General features: G+C 52.2%; 1 protein-coding gene across 4 annotated transcripts in view; it reads right to left on the bottom strand.

Moving 5' to 3' along the window:
- The window catches only part of LOC105482898 (seizure related 6 homolog like 2), a 29,196-nt gene extending 3,920 nt beyond the window's left edge, over nt 1-25,276 (bottom strand). For 2 of the 4 annotated variants that reach the window (XM_011743350.2, XM_011743351.2), the window contains exons 1-12: nt 24,673-25,276; nt 23,555-23,686; nt 22,516-22,815; nt 21,424-21,563; nt 20,962-21,163; nt 14,084-14,269; nt 13,196-13,364; nt 10,804-10,967; nt 5,021-5,221; nt 3,413-3,551; nt 2,466-2,662; nt 1,949-2,143 (exon numbers count right to left, since the gene is read on the bottom strand). In XM_011743350.2, the coding sequence (XP_011741652.2) occupies nt 1,949-2,143; nt 2,466-2,662; nt 3,413-3,551; nt 5,021-5,221; nt 10,804-10,967; nt 13,196-13,364; nt 14,084-14,269; nt 20,962-21,163; nt 21,424-21,563; nt 22,516-22,815; nt 23,555-23,686; nt 24,673-24,751 (2,104 nt within the window). In that variant the 5' untranslated portion in view covers nt 24,752-25,276. The remainder of the gene's footprint in view (nt 1-1,948; nt 2,144-2,465; nt 2,663-3,412; nt 3,552-5,020; nt 5,222-10,803; nt 10,968-13,195; nt 13,365-14,083; nt 14,270-20,961; nt 21,164-21,423; nt 21,564-22,515; nt 22,816-23,554; nt 23,687-24,672) is intronic. The other 2 variants (XM_011743352.2, XM_011743353.2) reach the window with 2 other exon arrangements.
- Nucleotides 25,277-25,725: the final 449 nt, after the last annotated feature.

The raw sequence follows: 25,725 nt of genomic DNA, 5'->3' as shown, positions 1-25,725 counted from the left end.
CCTCAGGCGATCCACCCACCTCAGCCTCCCACAGTGCTGGGATTACAGGTGTGAGCCACCACGGCTGGCTCCAAATATAATTCTTTGTTTTGGAGACGACAACTTGCTCTGTCACTCAAGCTGGAGTGCAGTGGTGAGATCACGGCTGACTGCAGCCTCAAACTCCTGGGCTTAAGCAATTCTCACACCTTAGCCTCCTGAGTAGCTGGGACTATAGGCATATACCACCATGCCTGGCTATATTTTTTATTATTTGTAGAGACAGGGTCTCACTATGTTGCCCAGGCTGTTCTCAATCTCCTGGGCTCAAGTGATCCTCCCACTTTGGCCTTCCAAAGCACTGCAATTTCAGATGTGAGCCACCACCTAGCACAAACATAATATTTAATCCCAATTATCTTGAGAGGCCAATGTCACTGTCATCTCCCTTGGAGCCCAGGGCTCTCAGGGCAGTCAAAGGACTTGGCCCATGGTCACTCAGCCAGGGAGTGGCAGAGCGGGAATCTGCCCAGGGTCACAGCCATGGAGCACTGGACAGGGACTCAGAGATGTGGGTCCTGGCACACCTTCAGGCTCAATCTGCTGCCTTGGGCAGGTTCCCTCCTGAGCCCGAGGCAGCAGGGCCAGCCAAACTCTTAGCCTCATCCAGGCCTAATATCCTGTGAATCCTTCCAGGGGCGGGGAGCTGTGTCTAGCCCAAATCTGGCTACCTGAGGTTTCTCCCCTTGGTCCCACCATTGCTTTCAGATGCCACATGGAACTACAGCCCCACATCCTTGGGGCTGGCTTCCCAAAATTTGAAGAAAGTGACCAGCTGCCATTCCTTTCTGCTCTTCAATTTTCTTTTACTTTTTTCTTTTTTTTCTTTTTGAGATGGAGTATCACTCCCATGGCGCAGGCTGGAATGCAGTGGCATGATCTCAGCTTACTGCAACCTCAACCTCCTGGGTTCAAGTGATTCTCCTTCCTCAGCCTCCTGAGTAGCTGGGATTACAGGCGTGTGCCACAGCGCCCAGCTAGTTTTTTATTTTTAGTAGAGATGAGGTTTCACCATGTTGGCCAGGCTGGTCTTGAACTCTTGACCTCAGGTGATCCACCACACCTGGCCCTTTCTGCTCTTCTAAAATATACACACTCCCAGCTCCTTTAAATGTCACCTCCTCTGTGAAACCTCCTGCCCCAGCCCTGAGAAAATTAGCCCACTGCTCTCCCCACAGTCCCTCCTCACACCCAGGGCAGCACGCACCCTGTGAAGTTTCCATCTGCGCTTCACAACCTGAGTCCTACTCCACCAATGGGGAAACCAAGGTTCAGAGATGCTAAGTGCCTCGCCCAAAGTCACCCAGTGATCACCACCCTGCGTATCACTCCCAGATTGTGAGCTCCACAAGAGTATGGAGGGGCTTGAACTCCCTTCTCCTAACCTCAACCCAGCACGGGGCTTCGGTGATGGCATTCAAATAAACCAAGTGCTCTGACAACCTTGGTCCTAGCAAAGTGGCTCCCTACAATTTCAACTGAGAGGACTGTGGGATTGGGGCGGGGCGTAGGACAGGAAGGATGGAGCCAAGTGTGGACACGGGGAGCCCAGTGGGAACCTGGTCGGAGCCCTGTTAGGGGCGAAACTCAGACGCCGCAGAGGAGGGATCAGGAGGGGACGGGGCGGGGCCATGAGACGAGGAAACAGGGACCGAGCTCAGGTCGGTGCAAGAAAGAAAAGGGATGCAGCCCGGAGAAGGTGAGAGGGAGACGCAGAGGGGACAGTTTCCGGGAACCGGGCGGAGGAGTGAGAGCTAAAGGGCATGGGGGCAGGGCCTGAAGAAGATCAGGAAGGACCCCGAGCGAAGGGACGGAATACAGAAAGCAAGGGGGCCGGTACAGGACAGGGTGGGGGCGGGGCCCACAGCGAAGGGGCGGGGCCGACAGGACGCGGGCGGGGCCGGCTCACTCTTTTGGCAGGCTGGCGGCGCGGCGCTCCAAGAGAGGTCCCACTGGCAAGTGAGAATGTCGGAGCCTAGCAGCTCGTAGCCAGGCTCGCACTGGTAGGTGAGCACCGTGCCCCGGATCAGGTCCCCGTGGGATGCCGTCCTCCAGCCCCACTCCGGAGGTGGCAGCTCGGGGCACGTGTCGTTCCTTGGGACCTCTGCAGGGGAGGGAGTGCGAGTTTGGAGGCTGCTGTTTTAACTCCGGGCTCCCTTCCAGCATCGGAGGCTTTGCTCTGTGCCCCCTCCCGGGATCTGTCTCTCTCTCTCTTTCTTAGAGACAGGGTTTCCTCTGTCGCCCAGGCGGAGTACAGTGGTACAAGCATAGCTCACTGCAGCCTCAACCTCTTGGCTTCAAGCGATCCTCCCAGCTCGGTCTCTCAAGGCCCTGGGATAACAGGCGTGAGCCACCACGACCGGCCACCTCCCGGGATCTCTGGCTTGCCCGACCCGTGCCCATCCCGGGACTCTATCCCTCAGTACCTTTGAAGTGCAATACGAAGCCCTGGCCCAGGCCTGGATTTGGGGGCCCGGGCGGTGCCTGAAACTGCAGTGTGAGGTCGGGCCCAGAGGAGAGGAGACGGCGGCGCGGTTGAGGTCCCCGCAGCTGGGCCAAGACTCGGGCGCTGGGACCGTCCCCGTCGAACAGTGTCAGCATGTCCCCTTCCCGCACATTCAATCTGCAGGGAGTGGGACCAGACAATGGGGTGGGGCTGCGACTGGCCCCTCCCATCCAGCTCTGCCCCATCCTCAACTCTGCTCATTGGTAGCCCCTCCTACTCTCCAGCCCCGCCCATAATTTCCTCTATTCTATGGCTCCTCCCATGTCCTACTACCCAATCCCTAACCTTGCTTATTACTAATTCCGCCCACTGTCCAGTCCCTCCTTCATCACCATGGGATCCAAAGCCTAGCCCAACTCCAGCTCTGGCCAATCATAGACCAAATTCGCTTCCACCCTACACAACTCTAGGCTCTGCCTGAGTACCTGCTCTGAAGCCACGCCCACTTCAGCTTCTGTGCCGTCTCAAGACCCTCTAATACCAATTCAGCTCACTGGATTCTCCTCAGCCCTCCCCAACTTGTTGGTGATACCGCAACAGTTTGGGTCTGTGTTCCTGGAAGTAGCTCCATGGGCAGCCTCAGAAACCTCCAAAGAGTGAGAGGCACCAGGCCAGAGCCCCTTGTTCACAATAGCCCCCAAGGAAGGCTGCATTGCCCTATTTTATTTGTCCGAGGTTGCCTGGCTAATACGTGATTTGAGCCCAGCTCTCTCACCTCTATCCTGAACCCTTAGTGCACCAGCCTATCCACCGAATTCTGGATAGATACGCAAGAGCCAGGCAGGCTCAGAATGCAGGCTAGTGCATTGGCATACCACACTTCGCTGAGCCTACACCCGTCGCACCCTCTGCAGAACCCAAACATACATCTCAACTTGGAGCAAGATGCGCTTCTCTTCCTGGACGTGTAGGCCCCACACGCAGTCCTGGCCCGGGCTATAGCTCTGGGGCCAGTCGGGAGAGAGGACCACACCAGCTGGCTCCGACAGCTCCCCTCCACACATGGCTAGGGAAAAAGGGGTGTCAGGTTCGGGACCCAGGTGGGCATGCCGTCTCCATTTCACCACGGTCCTCACCACTCGTGATGCATGCACCACATCACCTCGCTTGTTTCCTATTACCTATGATCCACCTGCTTCTTTTATTCTTTTATTTTTATTTATTTATTTTTTCACTTTTTTTTTGAGACAGAGTCTTGCTCTGTCGCCCAGGCTGGAGTGCAGTGGCGCAATCTCAGCTCATTGAAAGCTCCATCTCCCGGGTTCACGCCATTCTCCTGCCTCAGCCTCCCGAGCAGCTGGAACTACAGGCGCCCACCGCCACACCCGGCTAATTTTTTTGTATTTTTAGTAGAGACGGTGTTTCACCCTATTAGCCAGGATGGACTCAATCTCCTGACCTCGTGATCCGCCTGCCTCGGCCTCCCAAAGTGCTGGGATTACAGGCATGAGCCACTACGCCTGGCCCTTATTTTTATTTTTATTTTATTTTATTTTATTTTATTTTTTTTTTTGAGACGGAGTCTCACTGTGTCACCCAGGCTGGAATGCAGTGGCACAATCCCGGCTCACTGCAATCTCCACCTCCCAGGTTCAAGCGATTCTCGTGCCTCAGCCTCCCAAGTAGCTGGGATTACAAGCACGCACCACCATGCCTGGTTAATTTTTGTATTTTTAGTAGAGACGGAGTTTCACTATGTTGACCAGGCTGGTCTCCAACTTCTCACCTCAGGTGATCCACCTGCCTGAGCCTCCCAGAGTGTTGGGATTACAGGCGTGAGCCACCGCGCCTGGCTTTATCCACCTGTTTCTTTTTCTTTTCTTTTTTCTTTCTTTCTTTTTTTTTTTTTGAGAAAGAATTTCACTCTTGTTGCCCAGGTTGGAGTGCAGTGCTGTGATCTCGGCTCACCGCAACTTCCGCCTCCTGAGTTCAAGCGATTCTCCTGCCTCAGCCTCCCAAGTACCTGGGATTACAGGCATGCACCGCCACACCCAGCTAATTTTGTATTTTAAGTAGAGACAGGGTTTCTCCATGTTGATCAGGCTGGTCTCGAACTCCCGACCTCAGGTGATCTACCTGCCTCTGCCTCCCATAGTGTTGGGATTACAGGCGTGAGCCACCGCACCCAGCCATGATCCACCTGTTTCTTGCCACGTCTAGGTCCTTTTGTGTTCAATATCCAGTCCTGCTCTTAACAAACCCCACCCACTCTCCACTCCAGCCTGCCCAATCTGTGACTTAACCCAACAGCAGTTATTGCTCTTGAAGACATTTGGGTTTGTGACCCCTGCATTCAGTAACAAGCCCACCAGTCATTCAGCTAAGAAAACAGTCTCTGAAGGGACAGGGATTTACCCAAGGCTTGGGTTGATTAGGTCTGGATATGCAGCCTTCCTTTCTGAATGGCCCTGCTGTGATTTCCAGTTCAGGGGGCATCATGGACTGAAAGACCTGCCTGCGAAGAGGAAGGCTCACCTTTGCAGGCCGGCTCTGTGTCGTTCCAGTGGGGTTCTGTGGGATCCACACATTCGATGGCATTGGGGGGTCCAGGGGGCTCCAGGGCATATCCTGGGAGGCACGAGAAGGTTGCCAGTGCCCCTGGGCGATACTCAGGGTCCGTGGTAGTGACGTTTCCATGTGCCAGGAAGGGGGCGAAGCAGCGATCCTCCTCAAAGGCTGGGAAGGAGTCAGTCATAACAATTAAGCATTAGGGCAGGCCTCAAGGGATCTCAAATTGGGGATGTGAGCTGAATTGGGGTGTTGTTTGGCCACTCCCTGGGCTTTTTTTTTTTTTTTTTGAGACAGAGTCTTGCGCTGTCGCCCAGACTGGAGTGCAGTGGTATGACCTCGGCTCCCTGCAGCCTCTGACTCCCAGGTTCAAGCAATTCTCATGCCTCAGCCTCCCAAGTAGCTGGGATTACAGGTGTGCACCACCATGCACAGCTAATTTTTTTTTTTTTTTTTCCTGAGACGGAGTTTCACACTTGTTGCCCAGGCTGGTGTGCAATGGCACGATCTTGGCTCACCGCAACCTCCGCCTCCTGGGTTCAAGCGATTCTCCTGCCTCAGCCTCCTGAGTAGCTGGGATTACAGGCATGTGCTACTAGGCCTGCCTAATTTTTTTGTATTTTTAGTAGAGACGGGGTTTCTCCAGGTTGGTCAGGCTGGTCTCAAACTCCTGACCTCAGGTGATCTGCCCGCCTCAGCCTCCCAAAGTGCTGGGATTACAGGCATGAGCCACCGTGCCTGGCCAATTTTTGTATTCTTAGGAGAGATGGGGGTTTCACCATGTTGGCTAGGCTGGTCTTGAACTCCTGGCCTTAAGTGATCTGCCTGCCTCAGCCTCCCAAAATACTGGGATTACAGACATGAGTCACTGCGCCCAGCCTGGGTTTTTTTTTATTTTTTATTTTTTTAGAAACAGGGTCTCACTCTGTTGCCCAGGCTGGAGTGCAGTGGTGTGATCACAGCTCATTGCAGCCTAGATCTCCTAGGCTCAAGCGATCCTCCCACCTCAGCCTCTCCGGTAGCTGGGGACTACAGCATGCACACCCCACCCAGCAGCTCATTTTCCAATTTTTTTTTTTTTTGGTAGAGATGGGGTTTCACCATGTTACTCAGGCTGGTCTTGAACTCCTGACCTCAGGTGATCCACTGGCCTCGGTCTCCCAAAGTGCTGGGATTACAGGTGTGAGCCACTGCCCTGGGGTCGGTGAGTTTTTAAAAACTGAATGCCACTGGGTTTAGCATTCACTCTCCAGATTGTCAAAACATTTCTAACACTCCTCATTCACATATTTATATTGCCTCCCTGGCCTCTTGAGGGAAGCCCCTGGGCTAGCCAAATCCCAGCCACCATTCTACAGAGAGGAAGTTCATAGACGAAAAAGCCACTTGCTCAAGGTCACCCAGAAGACAATGGCAAAAGCAGGTCTCAAACCCAGATGGCTTGATTCCCAGCCACAGATACTTGGCTCTGGAAACAGCAAAGACGGGCGGGTAAGGGTAGGGGTGCCTTTGGAGAACTGGCTGGTGTAGGTGTATTCTCTCCTCAGAAATAACAATTGGATTCTGATCATCCATGCTGTTGCTAGAACCCAACATTTCAGCTAATGCAAAAACTACTCAGTTTTTACTTTAGACTAAGTCAACAAAAGTGAACATTTGTAGAGCATTTGAGTTTCTGTGTACCTGATCAGATCTTAGCTGCGACACTCCCTGTGAGTTAAGATTTAGGTGCATATGATACCAATGAGGAATCCTTTTCTTTTCTTTTTTTTTTTTTTGAGATGGAGTTTTGCTCTTGTTGCCTAGGCTGGAGTGCAATGGTACGACATCGGCTCACTGCAACTTCTGCCTCCCAGGTTCAAGTCATTCTCCTGCATCAGCCTCCCGAGTAGCTGGGATTACAGGCACCCACAACCACCCCCAGCTAATTTTTGTATTTTTTTAGTAGAGATGGGGTTTCACCATGTTGGCCAGGCTGGTCTCGAACTCCTGACCTCAGATGATCCACCCGCCTCAGCCTCCCAAAGCGCTGGGATTACAGGCATGAGCCACCACACCGGGCCTTTTTGCTTTTTTTTTTTTTTTTTTTAATATTTTATTTTTTATTTTTTGAGACCGAGTCTCGCTCTGTTGCCCAGGCTGGAGTGCAGTGGCATGATCTCACTTCACTGCAACCTTGGCTTCCCAGGTTCAAGCGAGTCTCGTGTCTCAGCCTCCCGGGTAGCTGGGATTACAGGCACGTGTCACCACGTCTGGCTAATTTTTGTGTTTTTAGTAGAAATGGGGCTTTGCCATGTTGCCCAGGCTGGTTTCAAACTCCTGGGCTCAAATGATCCACCTGCCTCAGCCTCCCAAAGTGCGGGGATTACAGGCATGAGCCACTGCCTCCGGGCTATTTTATTTATTTTTAAAAATGAGGTCAGACACGGTGGCTCACAACTATAATCTCCACACTTTGGGAGGCCGAGGCAGGTGAATCATCTGAGGTCAGGAGTTCGAGACCAGCCTGACCAACGTGGTGAAACCCCATCTCTACTAAAAATACAAAAATTAGCTGGGCATGGTGGCTAACACCTGTAATCCCAGCTACCCAGGAGGCTGAGGCAGGAGAATCACTTGAACCCGGAAGGCAGAAGTTGCAGTGAGCCGAGATTGCGCCATTGCATTCCAACCTGGGTGACAAGAGCGAAACTCCATCTCAAAAAAAAAAAAGAAAAAAAGAAAAACAATGAGACGGGGTCTTGCTTTGTTGCCTAGGCTGGAGTGCAATGGTGGGATCACAACTCACAGCAGCTTTGACCTCCCAGACTCAAGTGATCCTCCTGCCTCAGCTTCCTGAGCAGCTGGGACCATAAGCGTGCACCACCACACCTGGCTAATTGTTTGTTTCGTTTTGTTTTGTAGAGACAAAGGTCTTGCTATGTTGCCCAGGCTGGTCTCAAACTCCCAGGCTCAAGTGATCCTCCCATCTTAGCCTCCCAAAGTGCTGGGATTACAGGCGTAAGCCATTGTGCCTGGCCACAGTGAAGAATCTTAAACTCGTAGAACAGCGTGGCCTACAACTATGGAGGCAGGTCTCAAAACTTGCCATTTTCACTAAAAGACCTGGGCTGTTCGTACTTTAACACTCCCAGAATCTATCCCGCAATTGATTTTTGCAGATCCACTGTTCTATTTCACTATTACTTAACCTGCAAGGTATCATGTCCAAATCCTAAGCATCCATTACAGCCCAGTGTCAATTCCATTTCTTCCATGATTCTCATCAAACACTAGACCCTCCCATCTCTGAGCACTTCACTTCACGTTTTTGGTCTCTCTCTTGCTACTGTTTATACAACTCCTCTGTTTTCAGCCACAATGAAATTCTGTTTCCCAAACATACCAGGCATTTCTCTACTTGCTCTTTCCCAAAGTTCCTTTCTTTCCTTTCCTTTTCTTTTGTTTTCTTTTCTCTCTCTCTCTTTTTTTTTTGACAGAGTCTTGCTCTGTTGCCCAGGCCGGAGCGCAGTGCTGCAATCATAGCTCACTGCAACCTCTTGGGTTCAAGTGATCCTCCCACCTCAACCTTCCATGTAGCTGGGACTAGAAGTGTGTGCCACCACACCTGGATATATATATATACAGGGTCTCACTATGTCGCTCAGACTGGTTCTCAAACCTCCGGCCTCAAGCAATCATCCCACCTTGGCCTCCCAAAGTACTGGGATTAGAGACATGAGTCACCACAACTGGCCTTGATCTTCCTCTTTTAAAATATCCTCTGTTGGTTGGGCAGGGTGGCTCACGCCCGTAATCCTAGCACTTTGAGAGGCCAGGGTGGGAGGATCACTTCAGCTCAGCAGTTAGAGATCAGCCTGGGCAGTATAGTGAGATGCTGTCTCTACAAAAAATTAAAAATTTACCCAGGCATGGTGGTGCACGCTTGTGGTCCCAGCTACTAGGGAGGCTGAGGCAGGAGGATCACTTGAGCCCGGCAGGTTGAGGTTGCAGTGAACCATGATTGGGCCACTGCACTACAGCTTGGGTGATAAAGCAAGACCTGTTTCAATAATAATAATAATAATAATAAAATACCTTCTGTCCTATAAGGCCAAGTTCAAATGCTTCTTCCTTCACGATCACTTCCTTGTTTCTACCCCTTCACATTCATTCCCCTTCTTCTGGTAACAGCACCCCAATTTTAATTTTGGGACGCATGCCTACCCCACTCCCAGTCCACGAGGTTGAGTTGAAGCCCACCAGGGGAGGCCACATGAGGCAGATTAGCCTATCCCAATACTGCCTTCTCCTAGCTCGGTGATTGGCTCAGGCTAAGGCCAACCAGGACCTCAGCCAGGTCAATGAGTGCCTCTCCTGGCACTTTTGCTGAGCTCTCAGGAAATACATGAGTGTTCTCTCTGGTGAGGTTACTAAGTTGGTGGTATGGGCTGGGCGAGGTGGCTCACGCCTGTAATGCTAGCACTTTGGGAGTCCCACGGGGGCAAATCACTCGAACCCAGGAGTTCAAGACCAGCCTGGGCAACATGGTGAAACCCTGTCTCTACTAAAAACACAAAAATTAGCTGGGCGTAGTGGTGCATGCGTGTAGTCCCAGCTACTCGGGAGGCTGAGGCATGAGAATCGCTTGAACCTGGAGGAGGGGGCTGCAGTGAGCTAAGATCCCGCCACTGCACTCCAGCCTGGGCGACAGAGAGGGACTCTGTCTCAAAATAAATAAATAAAAATGAATAAAAGTTAAAAAAAAAAACTGCCAGGCATGGTGGCTCACACCTGTAATCCCAGCACTTTGGGAGGCCGAGGCGGGCGGATCACCTGAAGTCGGGAGTTCGAGACCAGCCTCACCAACATGGAGAAACCCTGTTTCTACTAAAAATACAGAATTAGCTGGGCGTGGTGGTGCATGCCTGTAATCCCAGCTACTCAGGAGGTTGAGGCAGAAGAATCGCTTGAACCCAGGAGGCGGAGGTTGCAGTGAGCTGAGATCACACCGTTGCACTCCAGCCTGGGCAACAAGAGCAAAACTCCATCTCAAAATAAATAAATAAATAAAGGCCAGGTGCGGTGGCTCACACCTGTAATCCCAGCACTTTGGGAGGCCGAGGCGGGCGGATCACGAGGTCAGGAATCGAGACCATCCTGGCTAACAAAGTGAAACCCCGTCTCTACTAAAAATACAAAAAAAAAAAAAAAAAAAAAAATTTAGCCGGGCGTAGTGGCAGGCGCCTGTAGCCCCAGCTACTCGGGAGACTGAGGCAGGAGAATGGCATGAACCCAGGAGGAGGAGCTTGCAGTGAGCCGAGATCACGCCACTGCACTCCAGTCTGGGCGACAGAGCAAGACTCCATCTCAAAATAAATAAATAAATAAATAAATAAATAAATAAATAAATAAATAAAATAAAAACTAAGTTGGTGGTAAATCAGCAGCTATGTCCATCACACAGGGAAAGCCTGCCTGAGAATGAAGCCAACACAGAGGAAAGAACTGAGATACTGAGATAACTGGTCTCTGGGCTGTGTACCTGGATCCAGGCATGCATGAAGCTTAAACAGAGAAGGCTGCCTCGGGAAAGGAGAAGGGGTCCCTAGAAGAGATCCTTGCAGTTTTGGGGCAGGGAGGCAAGTCACGTTTCAGGAATCCCAGTATGGAGATGAACAGGCATGGAGTTTGTGCTTCCAACTATGCCTGGAGTCAGGAAGAGGGGATGGTGTGGCGGCTGGGGTCCAGTGGGGGAGTGGGTCACTTACCTTCAAATCGGAGGCTTAACAGCAGGGGATTGGCAGGTGTCTCTGACAGCAGCTCCACATAGAGGGACTGGGCGTCACTGATGAGACCCCGCTCAGGGACATCGTCCATGTCTGAATCATAGATCACGGGGGATAGGGGGCTGCCCCCTGAGCGCACCATCAGCCTGGGATGGACAGAATCATGACCAGGAGCTCAACCTCCCTCACAAGCTGCCTCACCCCTTGCCCGCTCTCCTAACTTATTTTTATAGCTGTTATCATCACACATTAACTATATGCCACACACTCTTCTAAGCACTTACACATTCTTTCTCATTTAATTTTCACAAGAACTCTTGAGTCACACACTATTATTATCCCTTATTTTATAGAGGAGGATATTGGGGCATAGAAAGATCAAGTGACCTGTCCAAGGTCACAGAGCAAGTAGTGGCAGGGCTGAGATACCTAGTTGCTAGATAAAGGATGTTAATGATGATGAAGATAGCAGATGCTTGACCAGGCACGGTGGCTCAGCTCACACCTGTAATCCCAGCACTTTGGGAGGCCAAGACGGGTGGATCACCTGAAGTCAGGAGTTCAAGACCAGGCTGGCCAAAATGGTAAAACCCCATGTTTACTAAAAATAAAAAAATTAGCCAGGTGTGGTGGTGCATGTTTGTAATCCCAGCTACTCAGGAGGCTGAGGCAGGAGAATCGCTTGCATCTGAGAGGTGGAGGTTGCAGACAGCCGAATTCATGCCACTGCACTCCAGCCTGGGTGACAGAGTAAGACTATCTCAAAGAAAAGAAGAAGAAGAAGAAGATAGGCCACATGTGGTGGCTCATGCCTGTAATCCCAGCACTTTGGGAAGCCGAGGTGGGCAGATCACGAGGTCAGGAGATCGAGATCATCCTGGCTAACACGGTGAAACCCCATCTCTACTAAAAAAAAAAAAAAAAAGTACAAAAAATTAACTGGACATGGTGGCATGCACTTGTAGTCCCAGCTACTCAGGAGGCTGAGGCCAGAGAATCACTTGAGCCCGGGAGGCAGAGGTTGCAGTGAGCCAAGATCGCGCCACTGCACTCCAGCCTGGGCGACAGGGTGAGACTCCATCTCAAAAAAAAAAAAAAAAAAAAAAAAAAAGAGGATAGCAGACCACTTTGATAGTGCTTATTGTCTTAGGCGCCATTCTTTTTTTTTTTTTTTTTTTTTTTTTGAGACGGAGTCTCACGCTGTTGCCCAGGCTGGAGTGCAGTGGCGCGATCTCGGCTCACTGCAAGCTCTGCCTCCCGGGTTCCCGCCATTCTCCTGCCTCAGCCTCCTGAGTAGCTGGGACTACAGGCGCCCGCCACCGCGCCCGGCTAATTTTTTTGTATTTTTAGTAGAGACGGGGTTTCACTGTGGTCTCGATCTCCTGACCTTGTGATCCGCCCGCCTCGGCCTCCCAAAGTGCTGGGATTACAGGCTTGAGCCACCGCGCCCGGCCACTTAGGCGCCATTCTAAGGACTTTATATAACTTCAGCACTTATCCTCACAGAAACCTGAAGAGGGAGGTACTGTTATCTCCATTCTATAGATGAGGAAGCTGAGGCACAATGAAGTTAAGTGATTTGTCTCAGGTTGCACAACTACACTTCCTAAGAAAGGCTTAGGACTGGACGGGCGCAACGGCTCATGCCTGTAATCTCAGCACTTTGGGAGGCCAAGGCGAGCAGATCACCTGAGATCGGGAGTTCGAGACCAGCCTGACCAACATGGAGAAACCCTGTCTCTACTAAAAATACAAAATTAGCTGGGCGTGGTGGCGCATGCCTGTAATCCCAGCTAATCAGGAGGCTGAGGCAGGAGAATCGCTTGAACCCGGGAGGCAGAGGTTGCTGTGAGCCGAGATCGCGGCATTGCACTCCAGCCTAAGCAATAAGAGTGAAACTCCGTCTCGGGAAAAAAAAAAAAAAAAAAGGCTTAGGTCTAAACTGTGATGCCTATCTCAACCAGGATCCACCCCAGCTGTGTCCAAGTCCCCACTTAGCCTCCCTATTTCCCTGAGGTGGGGACCTTTTTTTTTTTTTTTTTTTTTTTGATGGAGTCTCGCTCTGTTGCCCAGGTTAGAGTGTAGTGGCCCGATCTTGGCTCACTGCAAGCTCCGCCTCCTGGGTTCATGCCATTCTCCTGCTCAGCCTCCCGAGTAGCTGGGACTACAGCTGCCCACCACCATACCTGGCTAATTTTTTTTTTTTTTTTTTGTATTTTTAGTAGAGATGGGGTTTCAGTGTGTTAGCCAGGATGATCTCGATCTCCTGACCTTGTGATCTGCCCGCCTTGGCCTCACAAAGTGCTAGATTACAGGCATGAACCACCATGCCCGCCCAAGGTGGGGACTTCTGACCCGAGACCCAGACCCTCACCGGTCATTGTCCTCATCCAGCGAGACCCTCTCGAAGTGCAGGTGCAGCCGGCGCCCCTCAGCTGCTTCAATGACCCAACGGCAGGTGAGGTTGGGCCCTACAGCTCCCCCAGGCTCTGGGGACACGATGCGGCCCAGTGTGGCATTGTGGATGGTGCCACCACAGGATGCTGTGGGCAGAGGAGGGGCAGGTTAAGGTCAGCCTGAGGTGACTTGTCCTTCTCCTCGGGGCCTCGGCCTGTTTTCAGAGCTGTTGCATTCACACCTTTGGCTGGGATCCAGCCCAGGGCTGGCCTCTGTCCCATGGAGTCACCCCAGAGGACAGGACCTTCTCCAAGCATGAGCCAGGAGAGAAACCAGCCCTGTTACAGGAGAACCCCAAGATTGACACCTCCTAGGATGGAGACACCACTAAAATGAAGACTCTCCAGCTATGGATACTCTAGGATGAGGAGTTACGAGGATCCCTAAAATTGAAAGCCTCAGCTGGGAAATCTTTAAGACAGGACTTTCAGAATGAAGACATCACGGGATGGGAATCCCAGTATGAGGCTCTCCAGGACAGAAGCCCTCTAGACATGAACCCTAAGAATGGTTTCCTCTAGGATGAGGATGCTACCCCAGAAGGGACCTCCAGAATGGTGACTCCCAAAATAAAATCTCTAGTGGGACACCCCGAGATGGAGACCACCCAAGGACGGAGACACCTGAAGGAGAGAGACCCTCTGCATAAAGAGCTCTGGCTGCAGACCCCAGGATGGGGACTCCTCAGGGTAGATAAACACCCCTTCAGAATGGGTTTTTCCCAAAGGTGGACACCCCTGAGATAGGACCCTCCCAATGTGGTTCCCAGGACAGACGGCCCCACCCACTGTGGCAGGCAACTCACCCATGCAGCTGGGGGTTTCGCCATTCCAGGATGGCCGGGTGCCATTGAGGCAGATGAGGGTCTCCTCTCCCTGCAGCTGGTAGCCCGAATCACAGTGAAAGGTGGCAGTGCCCCCAGGGTGCAGGTCCGTCACACTCACGTCCCCATGGGCCGGCCGGGGAGGGAAGCCACAGCTCAGGAGGTAGGCTGCACCAGACAGACAGGGGGTAGCAGGGCTCACTTTCCCATGCCTCCCTTTCGGACTGATCCCCCAGCACTTCCCCCCTCTCCTTTCAGGCCAGCCTGCCAGGGGCACACACTGGCTCCATACTGGCGTACATACCGAGAAATAAGAGCTCCTCACACAGGCACCTTGCCTCACGAAGAGGAAATTCCAACATCCCTTATCTCCCCCACTCATTGTAATTCACCCCCGTTGGCCCCCATTTAATAGATGAGATATCTGAGGTTCAAACAAGTTATTCTGGACCCTGCTACTCATTTGTTGTGTGACTTCAGGCAAATCAATGAACTACTCTGAATTTCATCCAGCTCTAATAACAGATAGTATTTGCAGAGCTTGGCCGGGCGCAGTGGCTCCAGCCTGTAATCCCAGCACTTTGGGAGGCTGAGACAGGCGGATCACGAGGTCAGGAGATCAAGACCATCCTGGCTAACACGGTGAAACCCCATCTCTACTAAAAAATACAAAAAACTAGCCGGGCGAGGTGGCGGGCGCCTGTAGTCCCAGCTACTCAGGAGGCTGAGGCAGGAGAATGGTGTGAACCCGGGAGGCGGAGCTTGCAGTGAGCTGAGATCCGGCCACTGCACTCCAGCCCGGGCGACAAAGCGAGACTCCGTCTCAAAAAAAAAAAAAAAGTATTTGCAGAGCTTGTTCAGCTCCCAGAGTGAGTCCACACAGAGATTTTGAGGTAAGCAGACAAAGATTATGTGACCTGGCTAGGTGTGGTGGCTCACACCTGTAATCCCAGCACTTTTGGAGGCTGAGGCAGATGGATCACAAAGTCAGGAGTTCAAGACCAGCTTGGCCAACATGGTAAAACCCCGTCTCTAAAAAAATATAAACATTAGCCGGGCATGGTGGTGGGTGCCTGTATTCCCAGCTATTTGGGAGGCTGAGGCAGGAGAACACTTGAACCCAGGAGGCAGAGGTTGCAGTGAGCTGAGATCGTCCCATTGCACTCCAGCCTGGGCGACAAGACCAAAACTCCATCTCAAAAAAAAAAAAGATTATGTGACCTGTTTTGCAGATGTGAACACTGAGTCTCCAAGTTATTAAATGTTTCTCTCTGCATTTTTCTCCCCTCCACACATACAGCCTTTCTTCCACCAAGGTACCCTGTGGTATACCCTCAGCTTCCATCCAGAAGAACCAATTGAAACTTTTTTTTTTTTTTTTTTTTTGAGATAGGGTGTCACTCTGTTGCCCAGGCTGGAGTGCAATGGCACGGTCATAGCTCACTGGAACCTTGAACTCCTGGCCTCAAACCATCCTCCTGACCCAGCCTCCCAAGTAGTTGGGACTACAGGTTTGTGCCACCGTGCCCCACTAATTTTTAAATTTTTTGTAGAGATGACATTTCAGTATATTGCCCAGGCTGGTCTTGAATTCCTGGCCTCAAGCAAACATGAAACTTCTTGAGGACATTTGACTATTTTGTCTTTTTGTTTTTGTTTTTGAGGAGGAGTCTCACTCTGTTGCCCAGGCTGGAGTGCAATGGAATGCAATCTCGGCTCACTGCAACCTCCGCCTTCTGGGTTCAAGCGATTCTCCTACCTCAGCCTCCCGAGTAGCTGGGATTACAGGTGTGCACCACCATGCCCAGCTAATTTTTGTATTTTTAATAGAGATGGGATTTTTCCATGTTGGCCAGGGTGGTCTCCAACTCCTGACCTCTTCAGATATCCTGACTTCACTTTCCCTGGGGGATTCATTTACGGGCCAATGAGTATTAAGGTCTTTAAAGACAAAATAATCTCCAAAGGCACAGGGGCTCACACCTGTAATCCTAGCACTTTGGGAGGCCGAGGCGGGTGGATCACCTGAGGTCAGCAAAAAGACCCAGGCCTTGTCCTCAGGAGTCCATCATCTACTGAGATAAACATAAGAACAACCTTCTAGAACACAGTGGTTTCAATAAATGGTAGTCTCGGTAATGGCTGCTGCCAACAGAATCAAGTCTGAATGCTTTAGTTTGACATTCAAGCCTCTTCCACAGTTAAATGCAGCCCAGCACATTCCAGCTTCAGGGTTGAGCTTCCAAGACCAATATAGCCTACGTTTCCACCTCCATATTTTCACTTGTGCTCTCCCCCTACTTTCTCGTGTTTTAAGAGATCAGACTGGGAGGCTTACGTACCACCTCTTCCGGGAAGCCTTCCTGACTCTACATCTCTCCAACAGTTACTTGTTCTCTTACCTGTACACAATCCTGCATGCATGATTTTGTCATCACATTAACCATTGTCTTTTTTTTTTTTTGAAACAGAGTCTCACTCTGTCATCCAGTCTGGAGTGCAGTGGCTTGATCTCAGCTCATTGCAACTTTCACCTCCCGGGTTCAAGTAATTCTCCTCCCTCAGCCTCCCAAGTAGCTGGGGTTATAGGCGTGTGCTTTGACTCCTGGCTAATTTTTGTATTTTTATTATTATTATTTATTTTATTAGTAGTAGTTTTTGAGACAGAGTCTTGCTCTGTCACCCAGTCTGGAGTGCAGTGACACAATCTTGGCTCATTGCAACCTCTGCCTCCCAGGTTCAAGCAATTCTCCAGCCTCAGCCTCCTGAGTATCTGGGATTACAGGCATGCGCCACCACACCCGGCTAATTTCTGTATTTTTAGTAGAGACTGGGTTTCACCACATTGGTCAGGCTGGTCTCAAACTCCCGACCTTGTGATCTGCCTGCCTCGGCCTTCCAAAGTGCTGCGATTATAGGCGTGAACCACCGCGCCTGGTCAATTTTTGTATTTTTAGTAGATACAGTGCTTCACTATGTTGGCCAGGCTGGTCATGAACACCTGACCTCAGTGATCCACCCACCTTGACCTCCCAAAGTGCTGGGATTACACGTGTGAGCCACCGTGCCTGGTCTAACCACTGTCTACACTGGCCCAAGCCTTATTTATTTTGTGTCCTAAAAGGCCAGACTATGAGGTCAGGAGTTCGAGACCAGCCTGGCCAACATGGTGAAACCCTGTCTCTGCTAAAAATACAAAAAATTAGCCGGGTGTTGTGGCACACACCTGTAATCCCAGCTACTCAGGAGGCTGAGACAGGAGAATCGCTTGAACCCAGGAGGCGGAGGTTGCAGGGAGCTGAGATTGTGCCATTGCACTCCAGCCTGGGCAGCAGAGCAAGACTCTGTCTCAAAAAAAAAAAAAAAAAAAAAAAGGCTAGCCTGGCTGATCAATGGATGCAGCCAAGAGGCAGCGTGGAACCACTGGATTTGTCGTCAGGCAGCCCTGAGTTCCAGTTCTAGCTCCAGAACTTACTAACTACGTGACTTTGAGCAGGTGACTTCATCTCTAGGGACCTCTCACCTATTAACGGCAATAATAATTCCTGTCAGGGAAGATTGGCCTGAAAATTAAATAAAAGAAACACGCAAAGCACCTGGCACATAGAAGCTGCTGAGAAAACGTTAATCACACGCCCCTCAGCCTCAATTAATGAATGACTGGGAGCCAGGGACTCGGGGATCTGGTGTCTGGCTGCAATAAACGTGCAGGTGGCTGAGCAATCTACATGACCTTTGAGTCTTTTTCTTCCTTTGAGAGATGGAACTGATAATGGCCACTCTCAGGGTTTCTGTGAAAAGCAAATGAAACTACGGTTGGTGAAAGGACTTTGTAATGGGAAAGTTTGCTGAACTTGGGGTGAGGGGTGAGGGAGCCTTTGGCTTTTCAGAGAGAAGCTAATGAGGCCACTCTGGGCCAGAGGCCCCAGCTAGTGCAGGTTGGGAAGGGCTGAAACAGGGCCTCGGTCCCAAAGGTGCCTGGTGCAGCTGCGAAGCAGGGAAGACTGAGCAATGAAGGCCAATTTATGCAATAGTCCTGCTTCCCCAAATGTTCTATTTAGCCTAAGGAGTCCTATTTTCAGTGCCCTGGGGAAGTGGCTGCTTAAAGGAGCCAATGGGGAACCATATCTTCAGATTTCATAATACCTGAAGTCCAGCACTCGGCCTGGGCCTTCCAGGCATGCTCTTGCTCCCCAGTAACCAGGTCCCTACTGCCAAATACATGTCCCCTAGCTCGCTGGCCCCCCAACGAATAGGCACCTTTGCTATGCACACATGAGCCCCTAGGGCAGGTCTTGAGCAGAGGCTTCAAAAGAGGCTGGAGAGGATGTGAGAACAGGATTCAGGGTGTACCCTGGATGAGGCACACAAGGCGTCTGCGGTCAGCAGAGCTTTCAAGGAGGGCAGAATGCACAACACCAGCCCAGGCCATGCGGTGATGTGAAGGGGAGGCCATGCGGTGATGTGAAGGGGGCATTGGCCTGACACAGTTCTTTCTGTCTCCACGAAGCACAGGAAGACAGTGGTGTCTGGAACAGGGCACTGGCTGGGCCCTTTCCTTGTGCACACGTGTATGCTAGAACATACCCTTGTACTGTGGGAAGGTTCCCGCACACACAGGTAAGCGTGGATGTACACACATGTGCAGGTTATATGTCATAGGTCCTAACAAATGCAGTCATGTGTGAATACAGCCCCCCTTCCCTGCCCCCAGATGTCAGAAGGATCTTTCTAAGTTGCAAATCCAAGGTTCTCACTTTCCTGCTTAAAACATTTCAGGCCAGGCGCCGTGGCTCACGCCTGTAATCCCAACACTTTGGGAGGCCAAGGCGGGAGGATCACTTGAGGTCGGGAGTTTGAGACCAGCCTGACCAACATGGAGAAACCCCGTCTCTACTAAAAATACAAAGTAAGCCGGGCATGGTGGCGCATGCCTGTAATCCCAGCTACTCGGGAGGCTGAGGCAGGAGAATTGCTTGAACCTGGGAGGCAGAGGCTGCGGTGAGCCAAGATTGCACCATTGCACTCCAGGCTGGGCAACAAGAGTGAAACTCCATCTCAAAAATAAATAAATAAATAAATAATTAAATAAATTTCAAATTAGGAGGCCTGGCGTGGTGGCTCATGCCTGTAATCCCAGCACTTTGAGATTGTTTGAAGCTGGGAGGCAGAGGTTGCAGTGAGCCAAGATCACGCCACTGCACTCCAGCCTGGGCAACAGAGCGAGATTCTGTCTTAAAAAAAAAAAAAATTCAAATTATCTCCCTGTCACACCTGCAGGTTGAAGTAGTCTGAACTCCTTACTGAAGCAGGTAAGGCTCTTTATGGTCTGAATCTGACCTGCCTCCCAGCCTGGTCTCTGGCCCATTTCCCCTTCACCCCTTTCTGTGCTTTGAAGGTAATAGCATGACTGACAGTTTTGAGCTCTCACTGTGTATACACACGCTGTTTGTGTTTTTGCTTGTTTTTTTGTTTGTTTGTTTGTTTTTGAGATGGAGTTTCGCTCTTGTCACCTAGGCTGGAGTGCAATGGCGCAATCTCAGCTCACTGCAACCTCCGCCTCCTGGGTTCAAACAATTTTCGTGCCTCAGCCTCCCAAGTAACTGGGATTACAGGTGCCTGCCACCATGCCTGGCTGATTTTTGTATTTTTAATAGAGACGGGGTTCCGCCATGTTGGCCAGGCTGGTCTTGAACTCCTGACTTCAGGTGATCCACCTGCTTCGGCCTCCCAAAGTGCTGAGATTACAGGCGTGAGCCACCATTCCAGGCCACACACTGTTTTAAATACTTGACATGTATTAATTCATTTGATCTTCCGCATAATAGCAATTATTGTGATCCCTGTTTTTCAGATGACATCATGAGGCACAGAAAGGTTAAGTAACTTGTCCCAGGTCACACGGCTAGGACAATTCTATTTTCCAGGCTAAATTCCTTCACCTCATCTGGGGGTCACATCTTCTCTCTCTGGGTCTTGGAGTGTGCTTTTTCATCCACCTAGCCATCTGCCTCCCTCCTCTCCCTCCCTCCCACCCTTTCCCTGGCGAATTTATCCTTCAGGTCTCAGCTTAGTCATCATCTCCTCCAAGAAGATGTCCCCATATTCCTTGGGAGAAATTTAGGTCCCTTGGCTATGTGCTGCCCCCACTGGTGTTTCTGCCATCATATTCCTTATCTCCTTGAATTGTAACCATCCTGATTACTCATCTGTCTTCCTACCTAGATTCTGAGCTCGTTGAAGCCAGATTTACACCTGGTTTGTTCATTCCACCTCCAAGGCTAACATAGGGCCTGGTATGAAGCAAGCACTTGATCAACATTTGTTGAGTTCAATGGATGAATTGTCCCTTGCATGTGTGCACAGATCTGTGAGTGTGTGAGATAAGTATGCATGGGTCTCCTCTGAGGGCCTGGCCCCCCAGGGTCACAGTCAGGAGGAAAAGCCCCCCTCAGCACCCTGTGCTTCGATGGTTCTTAAAGATGTCCCCTGTATAGGCCAGGCACGGTGGCTCATGCCTGTAATCCCAGCACTTTGGGAGGTTGAGGGGGTGGATCACGAGGTCAGGAGATTGAGACCATCCTGGCTAATACAGTGAAATCCCATCTCTACTAAAAATACAAAAAATTAGCTGGGCGTGGTGGCGGATGCCTGTAGTTCCAGCTACTTGGGAGGCTGAGGCAGGAGAACGGCGTGAACCTGGGAGGCGGAGCTTGCAGTGAGCTGAGATTGCGCCACTGCACTCCAGCCTGGGTAACAGAGCAAGACTCTGTCTCAAAAATAAATAAATAAATAAATAAAGATGTCCCCTGCATGCAGTATGGCCTCTGCCCTTCCAGCAGCACCCTCAAACTCCTCACCCTGATAGTGGATCCTGAAGCCACCGCCCCTTGGGACCCGTGGGCTCTGGAAGTGCAGAAGCAGCCGGTTGGTTGGGCTCCGAAGGACTTGTCCTTCTCCAAGCATGGACGAGTTGGCCAGGAGTCGGGGGGCCAGGCCTGGGGATCCCCCACCAGCCAGCACCAGAAGCTCCTCCTCCTGCGACAGATTCAGCGTCTGCACCTAGAAAAGCCAGACACAGACCTGCCAGGGCAAGTCAGCCAGGGGTTTGACTTCCAAAGCCCCTGTCCTGTGCCTTTTCCCTGTGTGTAGCAGCCCAAAAGGCACCATGCTGCTGCCCAAGTTGTAGAAATCTGGAAGAGCTTTTGAGGTAACCTGAGTCATCAAATAGGTTCTTTGGCTCCCAGGCCAAACCCGTGCACACCCACAACCCAGAGGAAAAGGCTTGGAAGGTGCACAGTCACATGCTTTGGTCCAGTTACCTGGATCTCAATGCCGTAGCCAGGGTAGACATGGATGCTGTAAGTGCAGTCCAGGAGCCCCAAGGTGCGGCTGGCGGGGCTCTCCAGATCTGGAGACTCCACATACCCTTCGCCCTCGGAGATGTTGTTATTACATAGAACTGAGGAGATACAAATGGTTGGGATGGAAGGAATGCCTGTGCTCTTGCCCTCCCAGCCAAGCAACTCTGAAGGCCTTCATCTGCCTTCTCCTTAGCACCTCTCATTATTTTTTTGTTTTGTTTTGAGAGAGGGTCTCACTTTGTCACCCAGGCTGGAGTGCAGTTGTGCAATCATGGCTCACTACAGTCTGAAACTCCTGGGCTCAAGCCATCCTCCCTCCTCAGCCTTCCGAGTAGCTGGGGCCACAGGTGCGCATCACCACACCAAACCAATTTGTAAAACTTTTTGTAGAAATGGGGTCTTGCTATGTTTCCCAGGCTGGACTCAAACTCCTGGCCTCAAGTGATCCTCCTGCCTTGGCCTCCCAAAGCACTGGGATTACAGGTGTGCGCTGCTGTGCCCCCTCACCATCTTTTTTTTTTTTTTTGAGATGGAGTTTCACTCTTGTTGCCCAGGCTAGAGTGCAATGGCTGGATCTCAGCTCACCACAACTTCCACCTCCCTGGTTCAAGCAATTCTCCTGCCTCAGCCTTCCGAGTAGTTGGGATTACAGGCATGCGCCACCACGCCCGGCTAATTTTGTACTTTTAGTAGAGACGGGGTTTCTCCATGTTGGTCAGACTGGTCTCAAACTCCCGATCTCAGGTGATCCACCCGCCTGGCCTCCCAAAGTGCTGGGATCACAGGCATGAGCCACTGCGCCTAGCACCATCTTTAAGCATACTCCCTCTCCCACCTGAGCCAGAACTCCCTTTCCTAACTGTTATATAGCTGAAACAATTGGAACACTGCCTGGTACTTAGTAAGGGTACAGAAATGCTACCTTTGTTATTTTTATTCTCCCATCTGTACCCAGGACTCCTTCCACAGTTCCCAGGAGCCTCTTTCCCATCCATCCCCAGTGTGTACCTATCCGGTGCTCCCACCCCCATCCCCTTGCCATCGCCTCACCTGGGCTGGTCACCGTAGTGGTAACAGTTGTCGTGGTGATGATGGTGGTCGTGGTCTCCTCCTCTCCTCCCTCAGGCCCAAGGGGAGGCCCTGGGGAAGCAGGGCTGGGTGGGGGTGGGGCTGTGGTTCCTGGGGGCGGGGTCAGCAGCTCTGGCGCGGTGGGGCCTGCCCCCCTGACCCCCTTAGGGGTGACGGCTGTTGTCAGAGGCCCTGTCCCCGGCTCAGTGGCCCGTGGCAGGGAGGGCACTGTGAGAGTCTGGCCGGCCGGAGGGGTGGCTAGCGTGGGGTCCGGATCAGATCCTGGGACAGTGCAGGGAATGTCAGAGCACAGGAAGAGCACACGGAGGACCTTGGGTGGGGAGCAGGGCTAAGGGAAGCTAGGGGTTCCCCTGCCATACCCCAAAAGCCTCCCCCACAAGGTACAGTACCCCCCACCTTTCCCTTCCCCACTCCAGTCCCCACCTCCTCCCAAGGCTTCCACAGCCTGAGTCCCCCCTCTTTCTCTTCTGGTCCCTTCTCTCCACCCAGCCCCTTCCACCCTGATACTCCTCTCCCTGAGCCTCTCTCTCTGCCTCCTCACTCAGATCACGTTCTCTCTCTGGTTATCTCCTCTCTCCTCTGTCTTGCTCTCTCTGGAACTCTTTATTTCCCCATTTCCCTGTTTAGTATTCTGATTGCACTCTGATTTCATGATTCGAGATCCACTAGTTTTTGTGTTTCATTCTCTCTCTCTTTCTGTCTTCCACCATTTCTCTGACTCTGGTTCTCTGAATTTCCATCTCTCTTTCTATGTGATTGTTTTTCTGTCTGACCGTCTCCTAATCATTCTGTCTCTGTCTCTCTGGTTCTGTCTGTGCCCAGGTTTGACTTCCTCTGACGATCTCAATTTGTGTCCCCTGAATCTCACAGGCCTTCCTGCAGGCTCTTTCCTCCTCTGCAGTATCTCTCTGCCTGCTGTTGTCTAGCCTGGCTCCCCATCTCCCTGAGCCCATTCCCTCCCTCTGCCTCTAGGCCACTCCTGCCACTCTGGGGGCCTCACCCGGCAGGTAGCCCATCTCTGGGCCCCTCCTCAGCAGGGCCCCATGGAGCAGTTCAGCCAGGGCCTCAGAGGCCACCGTGGGGGTCTCACTTCCAGGCTCTGGGAATATCTCCTCCTCCTTCAGGGGCAGACCTAGGAGGTGAAGTTGTGTGAGCTTCTCCACTCCCCCACATCCCTTCCTTCTCCAGAGAGATATTTTCTAGAACTCTTCTTCCCTCCTCCACCAGCTGGGCCTACAGGGGCTCAGAGGGTCCCAGGCTCGACTGAGGGCCAAGATCCAAGAAGGGGCTCCCAGCTGCCCTCATATTCCCACTCCCACACCTCTTCTCTCCTGTCCCCTCTCCCTTCTCCCCGGGCTGTGTGGGCCTTCAGTGAACATCTTAGCTCTTATGAACCCTGGACAGCGCCAGCAAGGCAGAGGGGTTGCTGGTGCTGCCTTCCCTTTCACCTCAATGGTGATCTCCCCCCAAACCTGGGGCTCTGCAGAGGGTCTGATGGCACCTCCCAGCCCTTGCTTCCGCAGTGCCTGGCTTTCTCTCTGGGCTTCTGTCTCTGCAGTGTGGCTGTCTTTTTTCTCTCCTTCTCCTTCTCTCTCTCTCTCTCTCTCTCTCTCTCTCTCTCTCTCTCTCTTTCCCTCTCTCTCTCTGGTCCTCTGCAGTCTCTGCCTCCTTCCCTGGAGTCTGGTTGGGGGTCAGAGTGGGGGACTGAAAATCTGGTCTTTGAGCCCTGCCTCTGCTCATCTGTCTTTGTCCATTCATCCAAGAACATTTGTGTGTACAGCGCCTGGCATCTCTCTCAGCATCTCCATCTCCCACCCAGGTCCCTCCGTGCTTCTACCGCCTCCGCAGACATCCCCCCAACTTTCCCAGCCCTCCTTTGTGGATCTAGCTCCTGAGACACTGCTAAAAGCTTCTCTCGTTCATTTCCCTGCCTTCTCAATATTGAGGGTTAAGGGGCTTTGGGTTCAATCCAGAAAGCTCTGGCTTGCCCTTTCCCCATCAGTTGTGCCTCTCCCCTCCCCCATGTGCTCGGAAGACCCAGGATGTTAAGAGAAAGGAGGGTGGAGGACCCCGCTGGGTGCCTTCCTGGGGCCCACCCCCACACTCTCATGTCCTTACCCTGGATCCAGGGACAGCTCAGCAGAATTAGGAACAGCAGCTGGGGAGGCGGCGGGTGCTGGGCCCTGGGAGTCCCCATGGCGACTCACCCCGATCTCTCTCCTCTGTGCCTCTCTAAGTAATCTGGCTGCCACCTTTCCTCCGTCTCCGATTATCTTTCCCTTTAATTCTTTTTTTTTTTTTTTCCTGGTAGGAGTCAGCAAAGAAAGACAATTTCTCTGCCCCTTGGGATAGAGGGGCAGAATTGGGCTAGGGGTCGCCTGGAGCCCACCCCCCTTTGCTCAGTCTCCTCTGTCCTCGTCTCCCGGCTCTGTGGTAGAGGGGGCGCGGCTCCGGCTGCAGGGGGTGGGGCCGAGAGGGCCGAAGGGGCCGGGTGGCCTGGGTTACCCTCCTGCTCAGGCGCCTGGGTCCACCGGGCTGGCTGGACCCCAAGCTAAGGGACTGGGGAGGAGAAGGCAGCTTCTGGGGGCTTAGGGTGGGGTCGAGGATCGGGGGGGTTCCCCACTGGGCTCTAGCGGGGATTGTCGGGGAGGGGAAGGGGTGGGTTGGGGAACTGGGAGAGCCGAAGCTCGGGCACTGGAGCTGCGGGAGGGAGAAGCTGAGAAAGGTATCAAGCCCACGTCAGATCCTGGGGACGGGCGGAGGGAGGGGCCTGGGATTTATTTGACGGGGAGGGAGGAGGAGGAAGTGCAGATGGAGGAGGGAGGGATCATACGAGCCAGGGCGGTAATCCTCACTCCCGCGGCCCCTAGGGGAGGCAAAGGAAACTCTCTGGTCTCAGCAGTAATTAGCCCCCTCCGCCTGCCATTCCAGCACATCTGGAATCTGAATCTCCTCTTCCCAGGGCGCCGAGAGGCTGCACAGCTTGGTTCGCGCCTGCTCGGCCCCCCATTATGCCCCCTGTTCACATCCAGACCTCCCACGGGGCTTCCCTTCGCCTTTTACAGTAGCTCGGTGGAATGGGCTCTCCCTCCTCCGGGAGAATGGCGAGCTTCCACGATTGTGAGAAGTCTCGTGAGTGACGGGCCGGGGTTTGGGGAGAAGAGACAGACC

The sequence above is a fragment of the Macaca nemestrina genome, chromosome 18 (assembly GCF_043159975.1).
Source record: "Macaca nemestrina isolate mMacNem1 chromosome 18, mMacNem.hap1, whole genome shotgun sequence".
Classification (NCBI taxonomy): Eukaryota; Metazoa; Chordata; class Mammalia; order Primates; family Cercopithecidae; genus Macaca; species Macaca nemestrina.
This window is presented reverse-complemented; position numbering and strand designations above follow the sequence as displayed.